The sequence below is a fragment of the Lissotriton vulgaris genome, chromosome 9 (genome assembly GCF_964263255.1).
Source record: "Lissotriton vulgaris chromosome 9, aLisVul1.2, whole genome shotgun sequence".
Taxonomy (NCBI): Eukaryota; Metazoa; Chordata; class Amphibia; order Caudata; family Salamandridae; genus Lissotriton; species Lissotriton vulgaris.
In genome coordinates this window covers 138744152-138763202 of record NC_141697.1, presented here as the reverse complement: position 1 = coordinate 138763202, position 19051 = coordinate 138744152, and the positions used below count along the sequence as shown (strand labels likewise).

The window sequence follows — 19051 nt, the reverse complement described above, 5'->3', positions numbered from 1 at the left end:
AGGGAGCTTACCTCTTATTTGATATCTAGTGTAACCCAGCGGATGGGCTACCTGTGGCCTGGAGTGGCTTAGGGAGGGGGCCCTCACTTACACCTCCCTCCCCAGGTATTGTAAAATAAAGACAGCTGGGCCCTTGCTCATCCTATTTCTTTATTTTGTTTTAATGTTGTGATCCAACAGGAGTCCAGCGACTCCAGCAGGATCAGTTTTAAAAAAAAAGAATAACATATTTGGGCCCCGAGGGGGTCCGTATGGGATCCCTTGCCTGCCCCCGCAAGGGCTGGAGGGGTAGGCTATCTGTACCCTGTCCCCTTATCTTGAATTGTTTTCATAATTTTTGGACAAGGGACTAAGTCCCAGAGTGTTTTGGCTGCTTCCAACATGTTTTCTGATGTAGCAGAGAGCCAATCAGAGCACTTACTCCCACGTGAGCTTACTCGTGTGGAAGAGAGACGGCCCAAGGGAAAAAAGCCCCATAGGCCCATCAGAGTGCTCTATGTTTAGAAAATTGGTTCTAGTGACTCTCACAAGTGCCCACAAACCCAACCGTCCAAATATACAAATAGTTTTCATCCTTAATTTCTCAAAAACTACTGAACAGATTTGTACCATATCAGTAAAAGCATGCTTTCGGCACCAAGATCTAGCTTCCTGTCAAGTTTGACTGATCACTTTGAAACTTTCCTAGAAGAAGAATAGATGGATAAGCAATTCCTTTTTTTCAAGTTTTGTCATATTTCGTCAAACAGCACCAAAATTATTAGCAATACAAAAAAACGATCTTCCTGTGGAAATGCATACCTAACTATAACAACGCAGTGGGTGAATGCCACTGCATAATGTATATAAATATATATATGTATATCTAAACACACTGCCCTTTCAGGCTTAGAGTGCAGCATAGTTGATGTAAAAAAGAGCAGGGAACTATTACATTCCATATATAAGTGTGTGTAAAAAGAAGAAAAACATATATATATATATATATTATATATTTATTTTTTCTAGGTACCCTGGGTAGTTCCCAAGTTTTAGGTGAAGAGCAGCTAATTTACATGGAATACTCTATTCTACAGACATTCCTAATCTGTTCACCTCAAATGTCTGGTTTTCTAGCAGAATTTGTATGCATAGGATTAGTATGGTGCCATCAATACCGTACCTTTTGAAACATCTATTTAAAACCTTCATATGTTGTAAAGTATTCTCGCTTTTCCACTTTATGCACTTTTGCAAAAATGTATCTCCTTAAAGGTAACCTAACAGTGAAAAATGTCTGCATAGATTTTCCATCTTCCCTGGGTTCTATTAGAATAAAAATAACATCACAGTGTGGTGAAAACTCTTTCTCAATGCTCTCACAAACTTTGTATGAGGCAAAGTCAAACCAGAACGTTTTGCAGAGGCCATAACTTGAGAAATTTGCTAAACTACCTGTGGAAAATGAGCCCGCATTGCTATCGATGCCCAGGCTGCTGGCGCAAACCGCCTCTTAGTTCCCATGTTGAATAATTACCAAATAAAGAGACGGGCGCTGGAAGCAGGAATCAAGAACAGAGTTTAATTCTCATGAGGAGAGCCAGTCATTTCGGACACGAAACACAGTGTCTTTCGGGAGGTGCTCTAACAAGTGAGCTGAGACTCAACCCTTTTATACCTTACAGAACACTTGAGAGTACAATCAGGACAGTATGACGCAAAGGAAAAGACATCCCTATAATCCTCGTGTCAATCCTACCCCACATGTGTTCACAATAGGGACCCTTGACCTGCTGATAAGAGGGGAGGGCAATCACGCAGCTGAGTGTCTCATCAATAGTTTAGGATGTGCGCGCCTGATCATAGCCAGGGGGTGGGGTGGCCAGGATCAATAGTGAGTCCTTTGGAGAGGAGTGACTTCATACAATAAGGGCAGTAAATGGTATCTCCTGCTTAGGCGATGGCCTCGGACCTGTGTGGTCAGCCGGGCTCGGGGGAAGGGGTCATCAAAGGAGTGGCATTCATGCCGCGTGGACAATCGAGCGCGGAGGGAAGGCTTGTCAACAGAGGGGCATTCATGGAGGGAAAGGAGGTGTTGGTCAGGCGCGGCCGTGACTCCCAAGGACAGGGTCTTGCAGAAGAAGAAGGTTTATGACTTGCCCATGTGAGGAGAGGGAGGGGGTCAGGGTGCGCGCAGGGTCAGAGTCGCACAGAGAGAGAGAGATCCTATGACCTGTACATGAGAGAACAGGGGCAGTCAGATACAGCTGGGGGGGCTATGTCAGCTGAGGCAAAGGATGCTTCTTCGAGAGGGAAATGGGGAATGCCTGGGTCAAGCAGGAGGGTTGCTTTTCACATCAGGGTCGCGCAAAGGGAGAGGGTTTCATGGTCTATACATGAGAGAGGGGGTGCAAGATACGCGCAGGAGGGAAGCCGGGGATTCCAATGGGTAAAAAGGCCATGGTGCCCAGAATGGCTGTACATATGCATAGGGGTATGGGCTCTTACTGGCAGAGTGATAGGTCAATTATTTACGGTATTCACGGTGCTCACAGGGAGAGGAGTGGGAGAAGAAGGGAAATGAATGCTGTCTATGTACATCAATTTCTTCAACTTTCACAGTCGCCCCTTTTTACATAACAGCAGTCATTTTTGCAATCGATGGGTTTACAGATAGACAGGCATCGCTGATGAATTAGCATTTTGTCGATACTTAACATTTGACGTACAATTATAGACAGTCGAGGTGATGGGCAGAATGCAGCACATAGGAAATTGCATTTCGTTGTGTTCCTGACAATTAAACGCACTACATAGCATAAATCTGTCTAACTTAAAAATGTGACCAATGAACAGTTTTGACCAGGTAGTTGAGAGCGGAATTCAGTTCAATACACAAGATTTCTTCGTCACAGTGTCTTTTTATCATTGAGCCATCACTGGTAGGCTCTAGTCCGAGTACTTTCGTTGGCGCTGTTGAGCACCGGCGGTGGAGCTATAGGTCCAGCTCTGTTCTATCCTTACGCGTTGCAGGGTGCGGTCAGTCCTCTGCTGTTAGACCACAGTCCTGTTCCCTAAACAATCCGTTTGGCGGCGCCTTATGCTCGGCACCTATAGTTCTGTGGCAACACCCTATTCCCATATGAATGCAGTTCTTTCCTTTGGCAAAAAAGTCACGTGGGAAAGAGGGTGAATGTGGTTCAAATAGTCGATAGGAGAGAGAGAGAGAGCGGAGTTGGGTCAGAGTTCCTGGGACACACAAAAGGGACCAAGGGAGCAAAGGATAACAAGCAGGCAGGCCCATCAATCGGGCCCAAAGAAGGCGGACGGAGACTCCAGGCACACGTGGGTTAGCAGTCGGAGGGCTTCAAGGCGGCCCGTCACTTTTCATTTTCCACGTTGAAATTGCGGTCTCGTCCCGTATCTTGTTGCTCTGCAGCTCCACCTTTGGTCGATGTCATACGTGTCCCAAGATCTGCAGTCAGGCTGTACGTCACATCTGACCCATCTCCTTCGGTGATCGTGAATCTTTGAAATAGGTACAAGACAACGTTTTAGAGAAATGGCAGAAGAAGATATCTACGCATATGAATTCCTCCCTCAATTCTACGCATTTGAGAGTTTATGCTCTTCGGTCACAGTCAGAGGTCTATTACCAAGCAGTGCATGTGTCAGCATTCCTACTGAGTTTATGGCAGGTTTATTCATCGTCCCATTTAAAATTCAAGTGAGGACAAAATAATATTTCCATCAACTGTGCATTACATCATATTCAACATTTGCGGAGCATTTCCCTTCAGGACTGGCTAACCTTTTCAAACAGGGCGGGGGCGCTATCGTCGAGAGTCGGGCAAAACAAGGTTTTCTCGAGGGTCAACAGCTACTCATGGTCATCATGTTTATATCCGGGACAGCAGCTGGGGTCTATCAAATGGGGAGGGGATACTTCGGGCGCTCGCGCTTGGGTGCGAAGGGGTGGGGCAATCTGGGCATTGGGGGTCAATCTAGACGTTGGCGTTCGTCTCTGATGAACGGAAAAATAAGGTGCCATTGACATACAGTTCCCCTATGAATGGCCAGATTTGGGGGACCTTAGCCGTCTTACCTGTCCTTTCCTTTTCAGCCAATTCAAGTTCATTTATTTTTGTAGAAAGGAGAGGTAGTAATATGGCGAGGTACAATCATTTTTTATTTTGGTCAATTTCGCTGAACACCTCTGCGTTCAATAAGTATCAAATCAGGCTGGTGCCGGTGGGGCACAATTTTACCAAAAAAAAGAGGGAGAGAAAATAGGGAGACTCTCATAGAGAGTGAGAGTCGTCCGCAATCTAAACGAGCCATTCGGTACACGTATGACATGTAGAGAGAGAGAGAGAGAGAGAGAGAGAGAGAGAGATAAGAGGGTGGCGAGAGAGAGAGAGAGACGTGTACGAAAATAGGTCATTTAGTGCGCTTACAACACAGAACAGCAAAGGTCAGGTAACACGCAAATACAGACAGAGGGAAGACATAAATCCGTACATTACACACACACAAACTCAGACAGGGAAGACGGCACATGCATTACACATATATAAGACATTCACGACAGGACAGGAAACAACAGGTGGCCAACAAAATCCATATTATATCCTACGTATCTTTACTAACTTATTTATCTATGTGCTTAGCTCTTTCTACCCTTCCCTCCTTTTCCTCCTCGCCAGTTATGTCGGCCAGCGTTCCCAATTGCCAATACTTACACCTCAGTCGTTGGTCGGTCAGAAATTAGCCTGGTCGTGCTATTTACCCATGGTTGGATTTTAAACCATTTTTCAGTTCCTTCCTTTGGTGGGAAGTTCTCCGGGCTGAGGCAACGGCAAGTATTGATCGGGAGAACAGTCGGGCAGCTTGGCTACGTCTATAAGAGTGCGAAAAAGGGGGGCAGTGCATTTTGAACACCAGCAACATTTCTAACTTCCCAGACGGGTGGTGCCGTGATAACCCTTACCCGTATATTTTTCTTTGTCCTTTCCCTACCCAGTCAAAACGTCCAGTTACATTATTTAACGCGTCGTTTCTAGTCAATTTTTCGTCATTCAGTACCTGTCCAGTTTCTATGTCAGTCCATCCTCCCAGTTGCTATGTTCTAAGGAGGAACAGTCATGTTTAAGTCTACGTCTTTTAAAAACTTTTATTTGTCATAAGGACCATGCTCATATTCCCTTCTTCCCCCTCTCATTGGCGGTTCGGTCATCGTCCTTCCATACATCAGCCAAGGTTCCGACGTGACCTGCAGAAGGGAGGAGAAAGAAGGGGTGGGGGGGGGCAATATTCAAGCCTCATCAGCATGCAGTAATCCGGAAATGTTTTTACCTACCACATACTCGACCTATCTCCACGTAGTGCATTCCTCTACCATCACGGCGTTTAAGCCCAGAGGGACCAGTAATGTCAGACAGATAATCATTGACGATCTGCGTATCTACATGAGTTACTTGGTCGTAACCCCTTTTGATCGGGTACAAGGGTGGCGGTCAGGTGGCATTTCTGTGGTGTCGTTTTAGGGCTTCTAAAGCACTTTTCCGGCTGCCTGTGACACATAGTGTGGCTGCTAAATATCGGGTCCTTTTTAACCTTTAGCCTTCATCATACTTTCTCGTTGCTCACAGTAGTAATACATTCAAAACTCATTTAATGCAACCGCTACAACTATGCTTTCGTTTTCAAAATACTTTTAATAAAAAGTGTTGATGTATAAATACAGGCCTACAACCCAGTGGACTGGCCACGGAGCAGATTGGAACTGTACATAGGAAGAACAAAGCTGGTGGCAGTTCATTGCATAAAGTGCGGCAGTGCAATAAAATCGTATTAACTCCCCTACAGAGCAAACATGATGCATGTCAGTAATTCATCTTTAATAAATTCATAAATTCATTATCCAATGTTCATTCATTACCTAAATTACACCAATTCATTTTCCAACTCATAATCAGTACCCACCCTAAGTCAATTCATTGTCCAAGCACATACTCAATATCCTTCATATCTACTTTCATTATCCAAAACGTTATATATATCTCGGGGCAAAAAGCTTGCGCAATCAGGGCGCAACAAAGTTTATTCAAAACGTCTCATTTTGTGTCGGCGCCATTTTGGGTGGGGTCAGGCGAGTTCCAGCACAGTCAGAATGTCTCTAGTCTCGCATGGTTGGCCCAGAACCTTCCGTTGGCAGTTCAAAAAGTTTTGTGCTATGTGGTTAACAGTCTAACAAATATGGACCATTAGTCAAAGATTGGGGAGGGCGGCAACAATTTTCCTACCGGGTCATTCTGGTGTTCCTCCGGAACTGAACAAGTCTGTGCCGTGGCTGCATTTTAGCCATTTCCAATCCGAGGCTGGCGCCGGCAGGAGTTGTACCGGTGTCGTGGTTCCCAGTGAAGGGGGCGGGGGCACCCATGCAGGGGGGTCGGGGGCCCCCCGGCTCTTATAGAATCTTCAAGGTCGAGGAGAGACGATATGGAGCGTGTGCCCGTCCTGGGCAGAAGACCGCTTTTTGATGTTGACCCTCTTTAAGCAAAGAGTGTTGGGGTGTCGCTGGAAGCCTCCACCTGGAGGGAGGTGGGGGAGGCTCGTTCGCGCCGCCTCCCCCTTCCAGCGACCCCTCGCCGATCCTCGGCTCCGCCGTTTCGATATTGGCCGTGCCGGCTATTGAAGATGGGGGGGGGGGGTGGTCGGCGGCTGAGGCAAGACAGCCCCCCCTCTTTTCTCTTGACATGTGGCGGGACTACCTGGAACTGTCCAGGGGTGGACACGTGGCGGGACTGCTTGTCACTATGCAGGCGATGGCATGTGGCGGGACTACTTGCAATTATCAGGCGTTGGGTGTAGTTGCGGCCATTATAGCACAAAGAAATGCCGTCATCCTCGCCTTGGCTTCGGCCTTCGACGAAAGCCGGATCGGGTGAGAGAGAGAGGGGTGGTCGGTGGCCGAGGCAAGACAGCCCCCTCTCTCCCCGCGGCCTGCAGGGCGGCAGAAGAGAAAAGATGGAGAGGTCCTTGTCATTCTTTGGACCGCCTGCCCAACATCACCTCCTACCGACCGTGGCCAGGCGAGCCCCTCGTGCCTCGAGGCCTCGCCTTCCGGATGGGCGTAACCGCGGACCTGTTGCACTTCAGGAGCTTCCGGAATGGGGGTAGGTACCTATTGAATTGTTTCTATTTTATGTGACCGTTATTTGGGCGTGGCGGGCAATGAGGCAGACATGTTGGGAGCAGGAACAGGCAGTGAAGCCTAGCTACCTCGTAGCTATTTTTTTTTTGCTGTCAAACCTTTTCGCCATTTTAAATTTCTTATTACGAACTATTTCTAATGTTTCTTATTTTTGGTGAAGTCAAAAGCTCATCAGGGGGTTACTGACTTAGCCTGATTTCTTTTTATTTTCTTTCTTTTCCTTAGCGTGTTTCGAGCTAAAGTCTTCTGTTAGTAGGGAACGGTGATCACTTCATATTTTTATGTGTCCTTTTCACTAGGGGGTACTTCTGGACGGACCAGACGAGTTCCCTCCAATAAATGGTCCGGGGTGGAACGAGATTATCGATCAAAAAGGGGAACATATATTCCCTCATTAGGGTATCATCCTGGACAGACCGAGCGATGTACTTCCACTTGCTAGGGTAGCCTCCTGGACGGACCAGTCGGTCTATTTCTACTAAATGGCCCATGAGTGGAGAGCATATGTCCTCCATAAGGGTAGTCTCCTGGGCGGACCATGCGAGCTACCCCCCAATAACCAACCAGTGGGGAGTGGGTAGGACTGACGAATTCACAAAGGGGCATAACCTACCCTTTTCTACTTGCAAAGACTAGACAGAATATTTCCATTTCACATTGTTTGCAAATAGAAAATACCTCAAACGAAACAATTCCTGGGACAACAATGTCCAGGCAACCAACCAATCAATGGGGAGAAAAACAGGCATGACGGATTACAACGGGGACAAATGTCTGCATTACCTGCCCTTCGCTATCCATAAAGGAAACAGAATATTCCTATTCGTCTCTGTTTGTGGACAGGGAAGATCTCAAAGAGCAACAATCGATTATTAATCGACTTCAAAACAATCAGTGGGGAGAAAAGTAGGCATGACGGATTACAACGGGGACAAAAGTCTGCATTACCTACCCTTCTCGATCTGCAAAGAGGGACGACGTTCCTATTCGTCGCTGTTTGCAAACAGAGAATGTCTCGTTCTCCAGAAGAGAACCAATATGTCAAGTAGCCTTCAAAGCTAAATGAACCAATACCAACCAATACAATATCAGTATACAAATACCGATTTTCAATACAATCAATCAATCAATCAGGTGGATAGAACCACCCTACCAATCAGGCGTAAAAACACCCTACTTAATCTTACCCGGACCGGACCATACGGACAGTTCTTCGTCTTCCTCCTCCAGCGCCTGATTGTTCTCTTACTCCATGTAGCATTCCTGTGGGATTCCAGTCAGGACAATAGGTCACTCAAGAGAGGTCCTTTCAGAATTGGTGAAGTTCTTTTGATCGGCAGCCGGGCTAGGGCCCTCTCAAGGCAGGTATACTCCGATCATTTTAGACGTTCACTTCTTCGTCTGGATCTTTCTTACCGAACCCTATGTCACTGATGGACCCCGCGTTGGGACGCCAATTGTGGAAAATGAGCCCGCATTGCTATCGATGCCCAGGCTGCTGGCGCAAACCGCCTCTTAGTTCCCATGTTGAATAATTACCAAATAAAGAGACGGGCGCTGGAAGCAGGAATCAAGAACAGAGTTTAATTCTCATGAGGAGAGCCAGTCATTTCGGACACGAAACACAGTGTCTTTCGGGAGGTGCTCTAACAAGTGAGCTGAGACTCAACCCTTTTATACCTTACAGAACACTTGAGAGTACAATCAGGACAGTATGACGCAAAGGAAAAGACATCCCTATAATCCTCGTGTCAATCCTACCCCACATGTGTTCACAATAGGGACCCTTGACCTGCTGATAAGAGGGGAGGGCAATCACGCAGCTGAGTGTCTCATCAATAGTTTAGGATGTGCGCGCCTGATCATAGCCAGGGGGTGGGGTGGCCAGGATCAATAGTGAGTCCTTTGGAGAGGAGTGACTTCATACAATAAGGGCAGTAAATGGTATCTCCTGCTTAGGCGATGGCCTCGGACCTGTGTGGTCAGCCGGGCTCGGGGGAAGGGGTCATCAACCTACCGACCCCCGGGACCACGCACGCAATTCAGCGAGGACATCGCCGACTTCGTCAGCCCGCACGCCCTCCCCTCCGCTGACTACATCCTCCTGGGGGACCTCAACTTCCATCTGGAGAACAACAACGACCGCAACACCAGCACCCTGCTCGACAACCTCGCCAACCTGGGACTCAAGCAACTGGTGTCCACCCCCACCCACCTCGCCGGACACACACTCGACGCCGTCTTCTCATCCAGCACAGACATCGACTTCAGCCACGCCACAGAGCTTCAATGGACGGACCACAGCTGCGTCCACTTCACCTTCAAGAGAACGACGACCCACCAACACCAGCAACAGACCGCCCGCAGAAGCTGGAACAAGATCACAGCAGACCAGCTCGCCACCTCCCTGAGCCAACACCCTCCTGCCAGCTCAGCGAACCCCAGCCAGGCCGCCGACAACCTCACGAAGTGGATCAGCAACTGCGCGGACAAACTCGCCCCGCTGAGGACCCCGCCCAGCAGACCCGGCAGCAAGAAGGCCCCATGGTTCACCGACGAACTCAAAAGCTCCAAGAAGAACTGCCGAGCCCTCGAGAAAGTCTGGAAAAGGGAACCGACACCGGACAACAGAACCTCCTACAAACTTGCCACCCGGAAACACCACCAGCTGATCCGCGCCGCCAAGAAAACTGCATTCAAGGACCGGTTGGACAACAACGCACACAACTGCAAGGAACTCTTCAACATCGTGAAAGAGCTTTCCAACCCCAGCGCAGGAAACAACGACATCACCCCATCGCAAGACCTCTGCAACTCCCTCGCCTCATACTTCCACAACAAGATCACGGACATACACAGCAGTTTCAACAACCAACCAACGCACACCACGACCGACCAGCCACCCCCCCCCACCACCACCCTCCACGCCTGGACCCCGATCAGCACCGAAGACACCATCCGCACGATGAACTCCATCCACTCCGGATCACCGACCGACCCCTGCCCTCACCACGTCTTCAACAAGGCCGACGCTGTCATCGCACCCCACCTGCGAGACATCATCAACACCTCCTTCGACACCGCCATCTTCCCTGAAAGCTGGAAACACGCCGAACTCAGCGCTCTACTCAAGAAACCAACAGCGGACCCCACCGACCTCAAGAATTACCGCCCCATCTCGCTTCTCCCGTTTCCAGCCAAAGTCATCGAGAAGACCGTCAACAAGCAGATGGCCGCCTTCCTCGAGACGAACGGATCCCTCGACCCCTCACAGTCCGGCTTCCGAGCCAAACACAGCACCGAGACCGCCCTCATCGCCGCCACCGATGACATCCGAGCCCTGATGGACAATGGAGAAACAGCGGCCCTCATCCTCCTAGACCTCTCCGCGGCATTCGACACGGTCTGCCACCGCACCCTAGTACGGCGCCTCAGCAACATCGGAATCCAGGACAAGGCGCTGGAATGGATCATCTCCTTCCTGGACGGAAGAACACAGAGAGTCCGCCTACCACCGTACAAGTCAGAGGCCTCCAAAGTCATCTGCGGCGTCCCCCAAGGATCATCCCTGAGCCCCACCCTCTTCAACGTCTGCATGAGCCCCCTCGCGGCCATCGTACGCAAACACCACCTCAGCATAATCTCCTACGCCGACGACACCCAGCTGATCCTCTCCCTGACCAACAACCCCGCCGCCGCCAGAGCCAACCTGCACGAAGGGATGAAAGAGGTAGCCGAGTGGATGACGACCAGCCGCCTGAAACTGAACTCGGACAAGACGGAGGTCCTCATCCTGGGCTCCTCACCCTCCGCCTGGGACGACTCCTGGTGGCCTCCCGCCCTGGGCACCGCACCCAAACCGACAGACCATGCACGAAACCTGGGCTTCACCCTGGACTCCTCCCTCTCCATGACCAGGCAAGTCAACAGCGTCTCCTCGGCGTGCTTCAACATCCTACGCATGCTACGGAAGATCTTCTGGTGGATCCCCACAGAGACCAGGAAGACCGTCACCCAGGCCCTCGTCACCAGCCGACTGGACTACGGCAACGCCCTCTACGCCGGGACCACCGTCAAGCTCCAGAAGAGACTCCAGCGGATCCAAAACGCCTCAGCCAGACTCATCCTCGACATCCCACGTTCCAGCCACATCTCCGGACATCTGAGAGACCTTCACTGGCTCCCCGTCAACAAAAGAATCACCTTCCGCCTCCTCACCCACGCACACAAAGCCCTACACGACCAAGGCCCGAGCTACCTCAACAGCCGAGTCAACTTCTACGCTCCCAAACGCCACCTCCGATCAGCCAACCACGCCCTCGCCGCCGTCCCCCGCATCCGAAGAGCGACTACAGGAGGAAGGTCCTTCTCCTACCTGGCCGCCAAGACCTGGAACTCCCTCCCGTCCGACCTGCGCCTGACCCAAGACCACCTCTCCTTCAGGAAGAAGCTGAAGACCTGGCTGTTCGAGCAGTAGCGGCACCCCCCCCCCCCTCCCCAGCGCCTTGAGACCCTACGGGTATGTAGCGCGCTTTATAAGTGTATCTGATTGATTGATTGATTGATCAAAGGAGTGGCATTCATGCCGCGTGGACAATCGAGCGCGGAGGGAAGGCTTGTCAACAGAGGGGCATTCATGGAGGGAAAGGAGGTGTTGGTCAGGCGCGGCCGTGACTCCCAAGGACAGGGTCTTGCAGAAGAAGAAGGTTTATGACTTGCCCATGTGAGGAGAGGGAGGGGGTCAGGGTGCGCGCAGGGTCAGACTCGCACAGAGAGAGAGAGATCCTATGACCTGTACATGAGAGAACAGGGGCAGTCAGATACAGCTGGGGGGGCTATGTCAGCTGAGGCGAAGGATGCTTCTTCGAGAGGGAAATGGGGAATGCCTGGGTCAAGCAGGAGGGTTGCTTTTCACATCAGGGTCGCGCAAAGGGAGAGGGTTTCATGGTCTATACATGAGAGAGGGGGTGCAAGATACGCGCAGGAGGGAAGCCGGGGATTCCAATGGGTAAAAAGGCCATGGTGCCCAGAATGGCTGTACATATGCATAGGGGTATGGGCTCTTACTGGCAGAGTGATAGGTCAATAATTTACGGTATTCACGGTGCTCACAGGGAGAGGAGTGGGAGAAGAAGGGAAATGAATGCTGTCTATGTACATCAATTTCTTCAACTTTCACACTACCTACCCCTAGTTGTGTAACCACAGGTTGGTTTCTACAATGTACTGAAAAGAGTTTGTAAATCATAATGTAAGTTGTCGACACAGCATATCATAATCACAGTATTGTTTCTAACATGTGCCTGTAAGTAACCTCTCTGTTTCTTTTTTCAGTGGCTGCAGCTGACCATGTATGCTTAAAAACTGTCACTCCCCATCATGTCTCCATAAAAAAAGCTCTTGCCAACTACAAACAACTGCCATACTAAACTATCTCAGGATTTCCTCTATTGGAAGCTGTGCTCAACATTTACCTCAATGTCCAAACAAATACCTCCGACCGCACACCCCAGAAGTTGTTGCAGTGATGGCAGCCAGGAGCCTCCAGAACATGCCTGTGAAACACAGCTGGGACACGAGCCTCTGACCTGGGCCTGAAAAGCACAAAGCTGAGCAGGTGTTCATCCCCAAGGTCAAACAAAGGTTTCACTTTGAAGAGGACATCATATGGCAATAGCCGCTTAAGATATCCGGATACTATTACTTTACAAGCAGGACTGTCATTGGGCAGCTGGGGTAGTTTGCCACAGGCCCATCACTATTCAGGAATCAAGCTGCAAAATATATGTATATATTACAAAAGCAGGTCTTCATTTTCAGATATATTCACAATGGCGTAGGTAACAATAACCACCAATAGCACCTTCCAAATGATTCTGTTTTGAATAAGGATATTGTGCTGCCCAAAGATCAGAGAGGAGCTCCACATACAGTTTGTGACATGGGCCCCACTAATGCTTCAGATAGGCCTGCTTATATGAAATAACTTTGGTCTTCAAAATCTGCAAACATCATGTGATAGTTGCCCAGTGAGTTACATGTTTCCTCAGGGAAGGAGAAGCAGATCAAGGACACATCAGCCCAGGCAATATATAGATGGCACCTGTTGGAAGGTGGTTTATTAGTAAGTGCAGGTAGGTACCTACAGCTAATAATAACACCACAATCACAAATAATCCTTGGTAGCTTGGCTGACGAGCAGTCTGGCTTAATTTAGGAGACAGGTATGTAAAGCATTTAAAACCACCAAAACAGTAAGACACAACAGGCAATAAAAATCCAACACCAATTTATAAAAAAACAGAGAACATTTTTATCTTTCAAATTACACCAAAATAACAAAAATCAAGTGTAGAGAACTGGCGATATGAATTATCGAAGTTTAAATAAAAAATTAGCTTTTTAGTGCATAAAAGTGAAAAATGCCAACTGTGGCTATCTAGTCATGCTGGTTTCCCAAGCCGACCGCGATGGAGCGCGGGGCAGCTACAATGAGTGGTAGGGCCCAGTCAAAATGTTACCTTCTGACGTAGTCGCTTTTTCTCTAGACGTTGAGCAGTTGTCTTCGGCAATTTCGGCTTTCAGTTCAACTATGGCACCCTGAGTCCTGGAGATTTTTTTCTTCATCGTCGATGTCCGAGAGCTTTAGAGCTTTCAGTAGGGCAAACCTGCAAGGAAAACCAAATTGCAGTTCAACAACACCAGCTTGACTCTCGTCTCTGAGGTCGATGGTCTTATGGAGCTTTTTCCCCAAAATTTTCAAAAGTTCCCAAACTTCCAGAACTTCTTCTGAAAGATCTATAGTGGGTCTTCAAGGGTCCACAACACCAGGCCAGAAGCTTTAATTTGCCTCTAGGGAGTTTTGGACTACAATTCCCACAATACACCTGGCCAAATTCAGTAAAAATCTAAGTGAAGCTGGTCAGCTGTGCTTGCCCTTGTTGGCAATGATGTAGGTGACTTCTTCCAGCACTTTTCTTCCCGTTACTGCTCATGGAGTCCACTCCTTCATATTGGAAGCCAGGCAAAGTCCTGTTTGTGAAGCCTTGAGTGTGCAGCAGGTGCATTCCTTGTGAGTGCAGTCCTGTCTTTGTGCGCACCAAGGGTTCGGCAGGGATATGAAATGCTATGCAGCTCTCCCATATTTATTCCAGATTCTGGACGGGCAAGGGGGGCCCCACTGCAACCAATGGAGTTCACGTTGCCACCCTCTATGATGACCACTTCTTTAGAAGTGTGGCATATATTTGCCCCAGAATGCACATCTCAGTCCAAATCTAGTGAATCTGGTGACCACACAAGTATTGAATGTGTTTGAACCACCCCACCAAACAGAATGTGGAAACTTTTGCGTTTTGTTAACTCTTTATGTTCTCTAAAGCCATTGTTGTGCCACAAGAGATGCACCACCGCTCCAGTACAAGCCATTCTCCGAATCAACCCCAACTGTGGCCTGCCAAGGCTTCGCATTGGAAGCTGTGACATGTTAGTCCAGTTGCAACTTATTTCTAAGAAAAACAAGAAACTTTAATTGATTACTTTCCATTGCTCCACTGGAGTCTTCACATTTTGTAACTGCACAGGTCGATTCCTAAAGCTGCTTCTTCATACATGTTTGTGGTCTGCTAACGACAGAATTGCATAATTTAAATGGAAGTTGTATAAAGGTTTGAACTGTGTGTTGTAGCTACAGTACTTGAATGTCTTCGCAGTCACAATCCCATGCATAGCAAAGAGTTATTTTACTGACATTGCCAAAAGCGAATTATACTAAGAGAAAAAATAGACCTTGTTAAATCATATTTTAAAACTATGGTCGGGGTATTCATACACAAAAAATGCCCTCCTTCAAAAGATGATTTTAAGTGCTAAACAAACCAATAATTGTGTTTTCAGTTGTGTATCACAGACCACAGTTAAGTATTTTAATGTTGCACTTCACATCGTATCAAACCCTTTTATAAAAGCCACATAGGAATTCCAGTCCACTTTTCATATTTGTGTTGCTTTTTTAACTTCAGTAGCAGTTACATTTTCTCATTTTTTGTGTACCATCACCTGTTTTCTTTTGAAAATGAATAATATCTTGAAGAACTCTTGGATCATTTGAATTCAGGTTCGTGTTCTGAAAATTTACAAAGAAGGTATTTGGACTTCAACCAATACTTTCGATATGCCTTATTCTAAGTGTGTGATGCTGTAAATGGACTTTGTTTAGGTAGTCCTTCCTACAAAAGAGAAACTTGGTTCTTGTAAGTCTACGTGCTGGTTGCAACTTTGTTGTTATATCTAGTCATTCAGGGGCAGATTTACAAGGCCCTTGCACCACTTTTGCGTCACTTTTAAAATGGGAAAACTGACGCGAGGGGCTTGTAAATCTGCCCCTCAATTTTTAACATTTGGATTTCAGCTTGAATTGAGGCTCTAATTATGTTTGGGTAGACAGGCAAATGATTCTTTCACAAACAGGAAGTGCATAAGTGGAGTGCTCTAAAACCAAGCAACCAGTCACACTTGTTTTAGCAAGGAAGGCCCATAGCTTTCCTCTGTGGTGAGATCTCATCGGGAATGTGTGCATTTTCTGGTTGATGCATGGTAGGTGCTCACTGTGCTACACAAAATAATCTTGGCATGTTATGTTGCATTTCAAGATGTGGTGACCTGGTGAGAATGAAACATTTAGATTCACTGTTTTTCAGGTAAATTCGTAGCTACGTAGATGTAGACTCCAAGAAAAAAAACGAACTGACTTGTTTTGCATTTTTTACTGCTGCAATAAATTGCATTTTTAGACGTGTCCCTAATTCCTTCACTTTATTTTTCCGTTTGTTGTGGAATGGATACAAAAGTTGAATTCGTGACTGCTATGCTAATTGCCAATATGTTTTGGAAAATCTTCAGGTGAAAGACTCCATGAACATCGAGTTACAACTCCACACTATCTTGCTCATTGTACCAAGACTATTCTGTAATTTCATACTGATTCTTTGAGAAACAAATCATGAGATTCCTTTTTCGTAGAATAAAATTAATTGAACTAAGAAAACAGCAATTTGTGAAACGACTCAAAGGTGGTGTGAAGAAGCGTGGGTGTCCTTAGATACTCCAGAAAATTGGAAAACATGATTTTGTAATATAGCTGAGAAACTTCATCTGATTTAGATACGAATTTATTGTAATGAACTGCATCAGCTGTATTATATTGCGATGCTTATTACTAAAGAAAACCTGCTAGAAAAAATCTCTCTTTAATAAGTCACAACATGTTTAACCTGAAGGGGAAACGGCCACTACAACGAGGCAGTTTCAACGAAAACCTTAACCACGCATGCATTACAACGCATGCGTGGTTACAACGACAGCCTTTACCACGCATACCTTTACTACGAGGTACGTAGTAAAGGCATGTGTGGTAAAGGGTACAAATAAAAAAGGGGGGTTGGGGGGGGCTTCCCCCCCCTTAAAAAAAAACACTAACCTTTAGACGAGAAGGAAGGCAATCGGCGTCGCAGAGGAAGAAAACGGTCGTTTCTTTTTGTCTACGTATGACGTCACCACGGAAAAAAAACGTGGAGAAGGACAAGCGTGAACATAGCATTCCGAAGTAACGCATGCGTGGTAAAGGCATGCGTTACAACGGAGTTCGTTGAAATAACATACAACCGTCTTTCTACCAGACCTCAGGATGGCTCTTAGAACACAATGAGAATTCTACATGGCAGGTGAAGAGCAGGATCGAAGGAGCGGGAGATGCTGGGTGGAGGTTGCTGAAACAAAGATGTCCGTTTTTCTACTAAGCTGGTGTATATTGATGGGGGCATAGCTTGGTCAATAAGATTGGGAGTGTGGGAACTTTAGATTTCCTAACAATTACACTGGCATATTTTATTAAATCGTATTATATGAGACGCAGGACATGAGGGGACCCTAAGAGTCAGTGGACAGAGAGAGCAGGGAGGATTGTTGGGGGCACTTACAACAAATGATTTTATACCAATCAACATTTGTACATTTTTTTCAAAACAGACAAAAGAGAGTGTGTGTGTGCTTTTGTCACTGTGGTCCCATAAAAATCCCAGGTGAAATCCGACAGACACTTGACCATACCCGACTCAAACCACTTGTACCAAACTATTTACCATAGAACACATTTTTAGAGATGTGTAACACCCCCTCTAAGCTATGCCCCTATATATTGATAGTTTGAACACAACACAATTATGGTCAGGAAATGCCTCAATGGATGGCAGGTGTATACTGTAGGACCTTCACATCTGGATGGATATGTGTACTGTCAGGCTCCTGTTGAGGAGACACACTGAACGTTCCTCTGATCAATGAACAACTACACAGGTGGAAAGTTGTGTAATTTTTTAAAATATAAATCTTTATTGTCCAATTAATAAAAATCATTGCAATCCTGCAGAATAAAAGCAACAAGTTTCTTAAAAAAGAATTTTTGAACAGATTCATTACAAAATTTTAAGATAATTCAGCAATGACATGCCCTACTGGACCATTAAAATCATATAAAACATCATAAAAGTAATATTTTGTTCATAACATAATTATTACATTTCATTTCACTATGAATCGTAACAACTCTATATAATAAAACCTTCCATACGTTCAGTCTTAGCTGCCTTGCCCAGCCCAGTAATTAAGTGCCGTTGTGCAATCCCCTCGAACAAGCTATATTGGATGTGGACACATATCATATATATAATAATCATAAATAATAACTTCATCTATAGAGTGCCTCTGTGTCTCTTCTCAAAGCTTAACTGCATTTTATTAGGATCATATGCGAGCAAACCTATGTTTCAGAACAGATTTCTGAAACTATCCATAGGGGTACTTGTTGATAACTTCAAAAAAATATAATTAAAAAGTTTAACCCCTCCCATGCTCATGACGAGCTCAGCTCATCATGAGCCACGGTTGCGCTGTGCTCATGACTAGCTGAGCTCGTCATGACCGCCGTGCCGCTCACACGCTGGGATAATTCCCCTGCTGTGCTGAACGTTCCACAGAAACGGGTGTAGTCCTCGTCATGAGCACAGCGCCAACGTGATGCATGACGAGCCGAGCACGTCATGAGCACCGGGGTGCTGCGCACGTCTCCCCTCACCCCTGCACAGCGGGGGAATTACCCCCGCTGCCAAGGGGTTAAAATGCCGATGTTCTTCCAATTTTTAAAAGATGTGAGTTACGATTAGAATTATATGACTACATTTGGATAGATCGGCCAGCTTTAACATCTAGTCGTAATGAGCTTTACTAATTACAAATAGTGAAGCTTTACCTTCACTCACACCCATCATACACCAGTACAATAGCAATACTAATGCAACAACACGTTTATTGATATAGCCATTTATTATTCCTAATACACGGGCAAAACATCAGACTGGGTCATTTTGTTCTGAGCTATAACGATGAACTTAACAAAATGGGTTATTAAAACGATGGTAGGAGGCACAATATCATTGTTTGGCAGCACGTTCTCGCTCCTTTTTACTTAAAAATAGGTTTTAACAGTGTTTGCCTATCGTGTTGCAATCTAGGGCAAAGACATACAGGGGCAGATTTACAAGCCCCTTGTGCCTCTTTTACACCGCCGTTTCGTCACTTTTGTGTCGCAGCGGTAGTGCAAAAGATGCGTCATGGTACGGGGTATTTACAACGTGACGCATCGGGGAGATGCATCACGCTGTAATGCCCTGAGCCAGAAGGAGGCGTTCATGCACAGGGGGGCGTAAGGATTGATGCAGCATTGTGAGAATAGGGCCCCTCATAGCATTGCTGGAGCTGCGTCGCGCTTGCAACCCAACTCCAGCAATGCGCCGCCTTTAC

At 46.9% G+C, this 19051-nt stretch overlaps 1 protein-coding gene across 1 annotated transcript in view; it reads left to right on the top strand.

The window, feature by feature from the left end:
• The window catches only part of CAPN3 (calpain 3), a 421844-nt gene extending 405852 nt beyond the window's left edge, over positions 1-15992 (top strand). The window contains exon 23 of the mRNA XM_086937210.1: positions 12530-15992. Within this exon, the coding sequence (XP_086793336.1) occupies positions 12530-12556 (27 nt within the window). The 3' untranslated portion in view covers positions 12557-15992. The remainder of the gene's footprint in view (positions 1-12529) is intronic.
• Positions 15993-19051: the final 3059 nt, after the last annotated feature.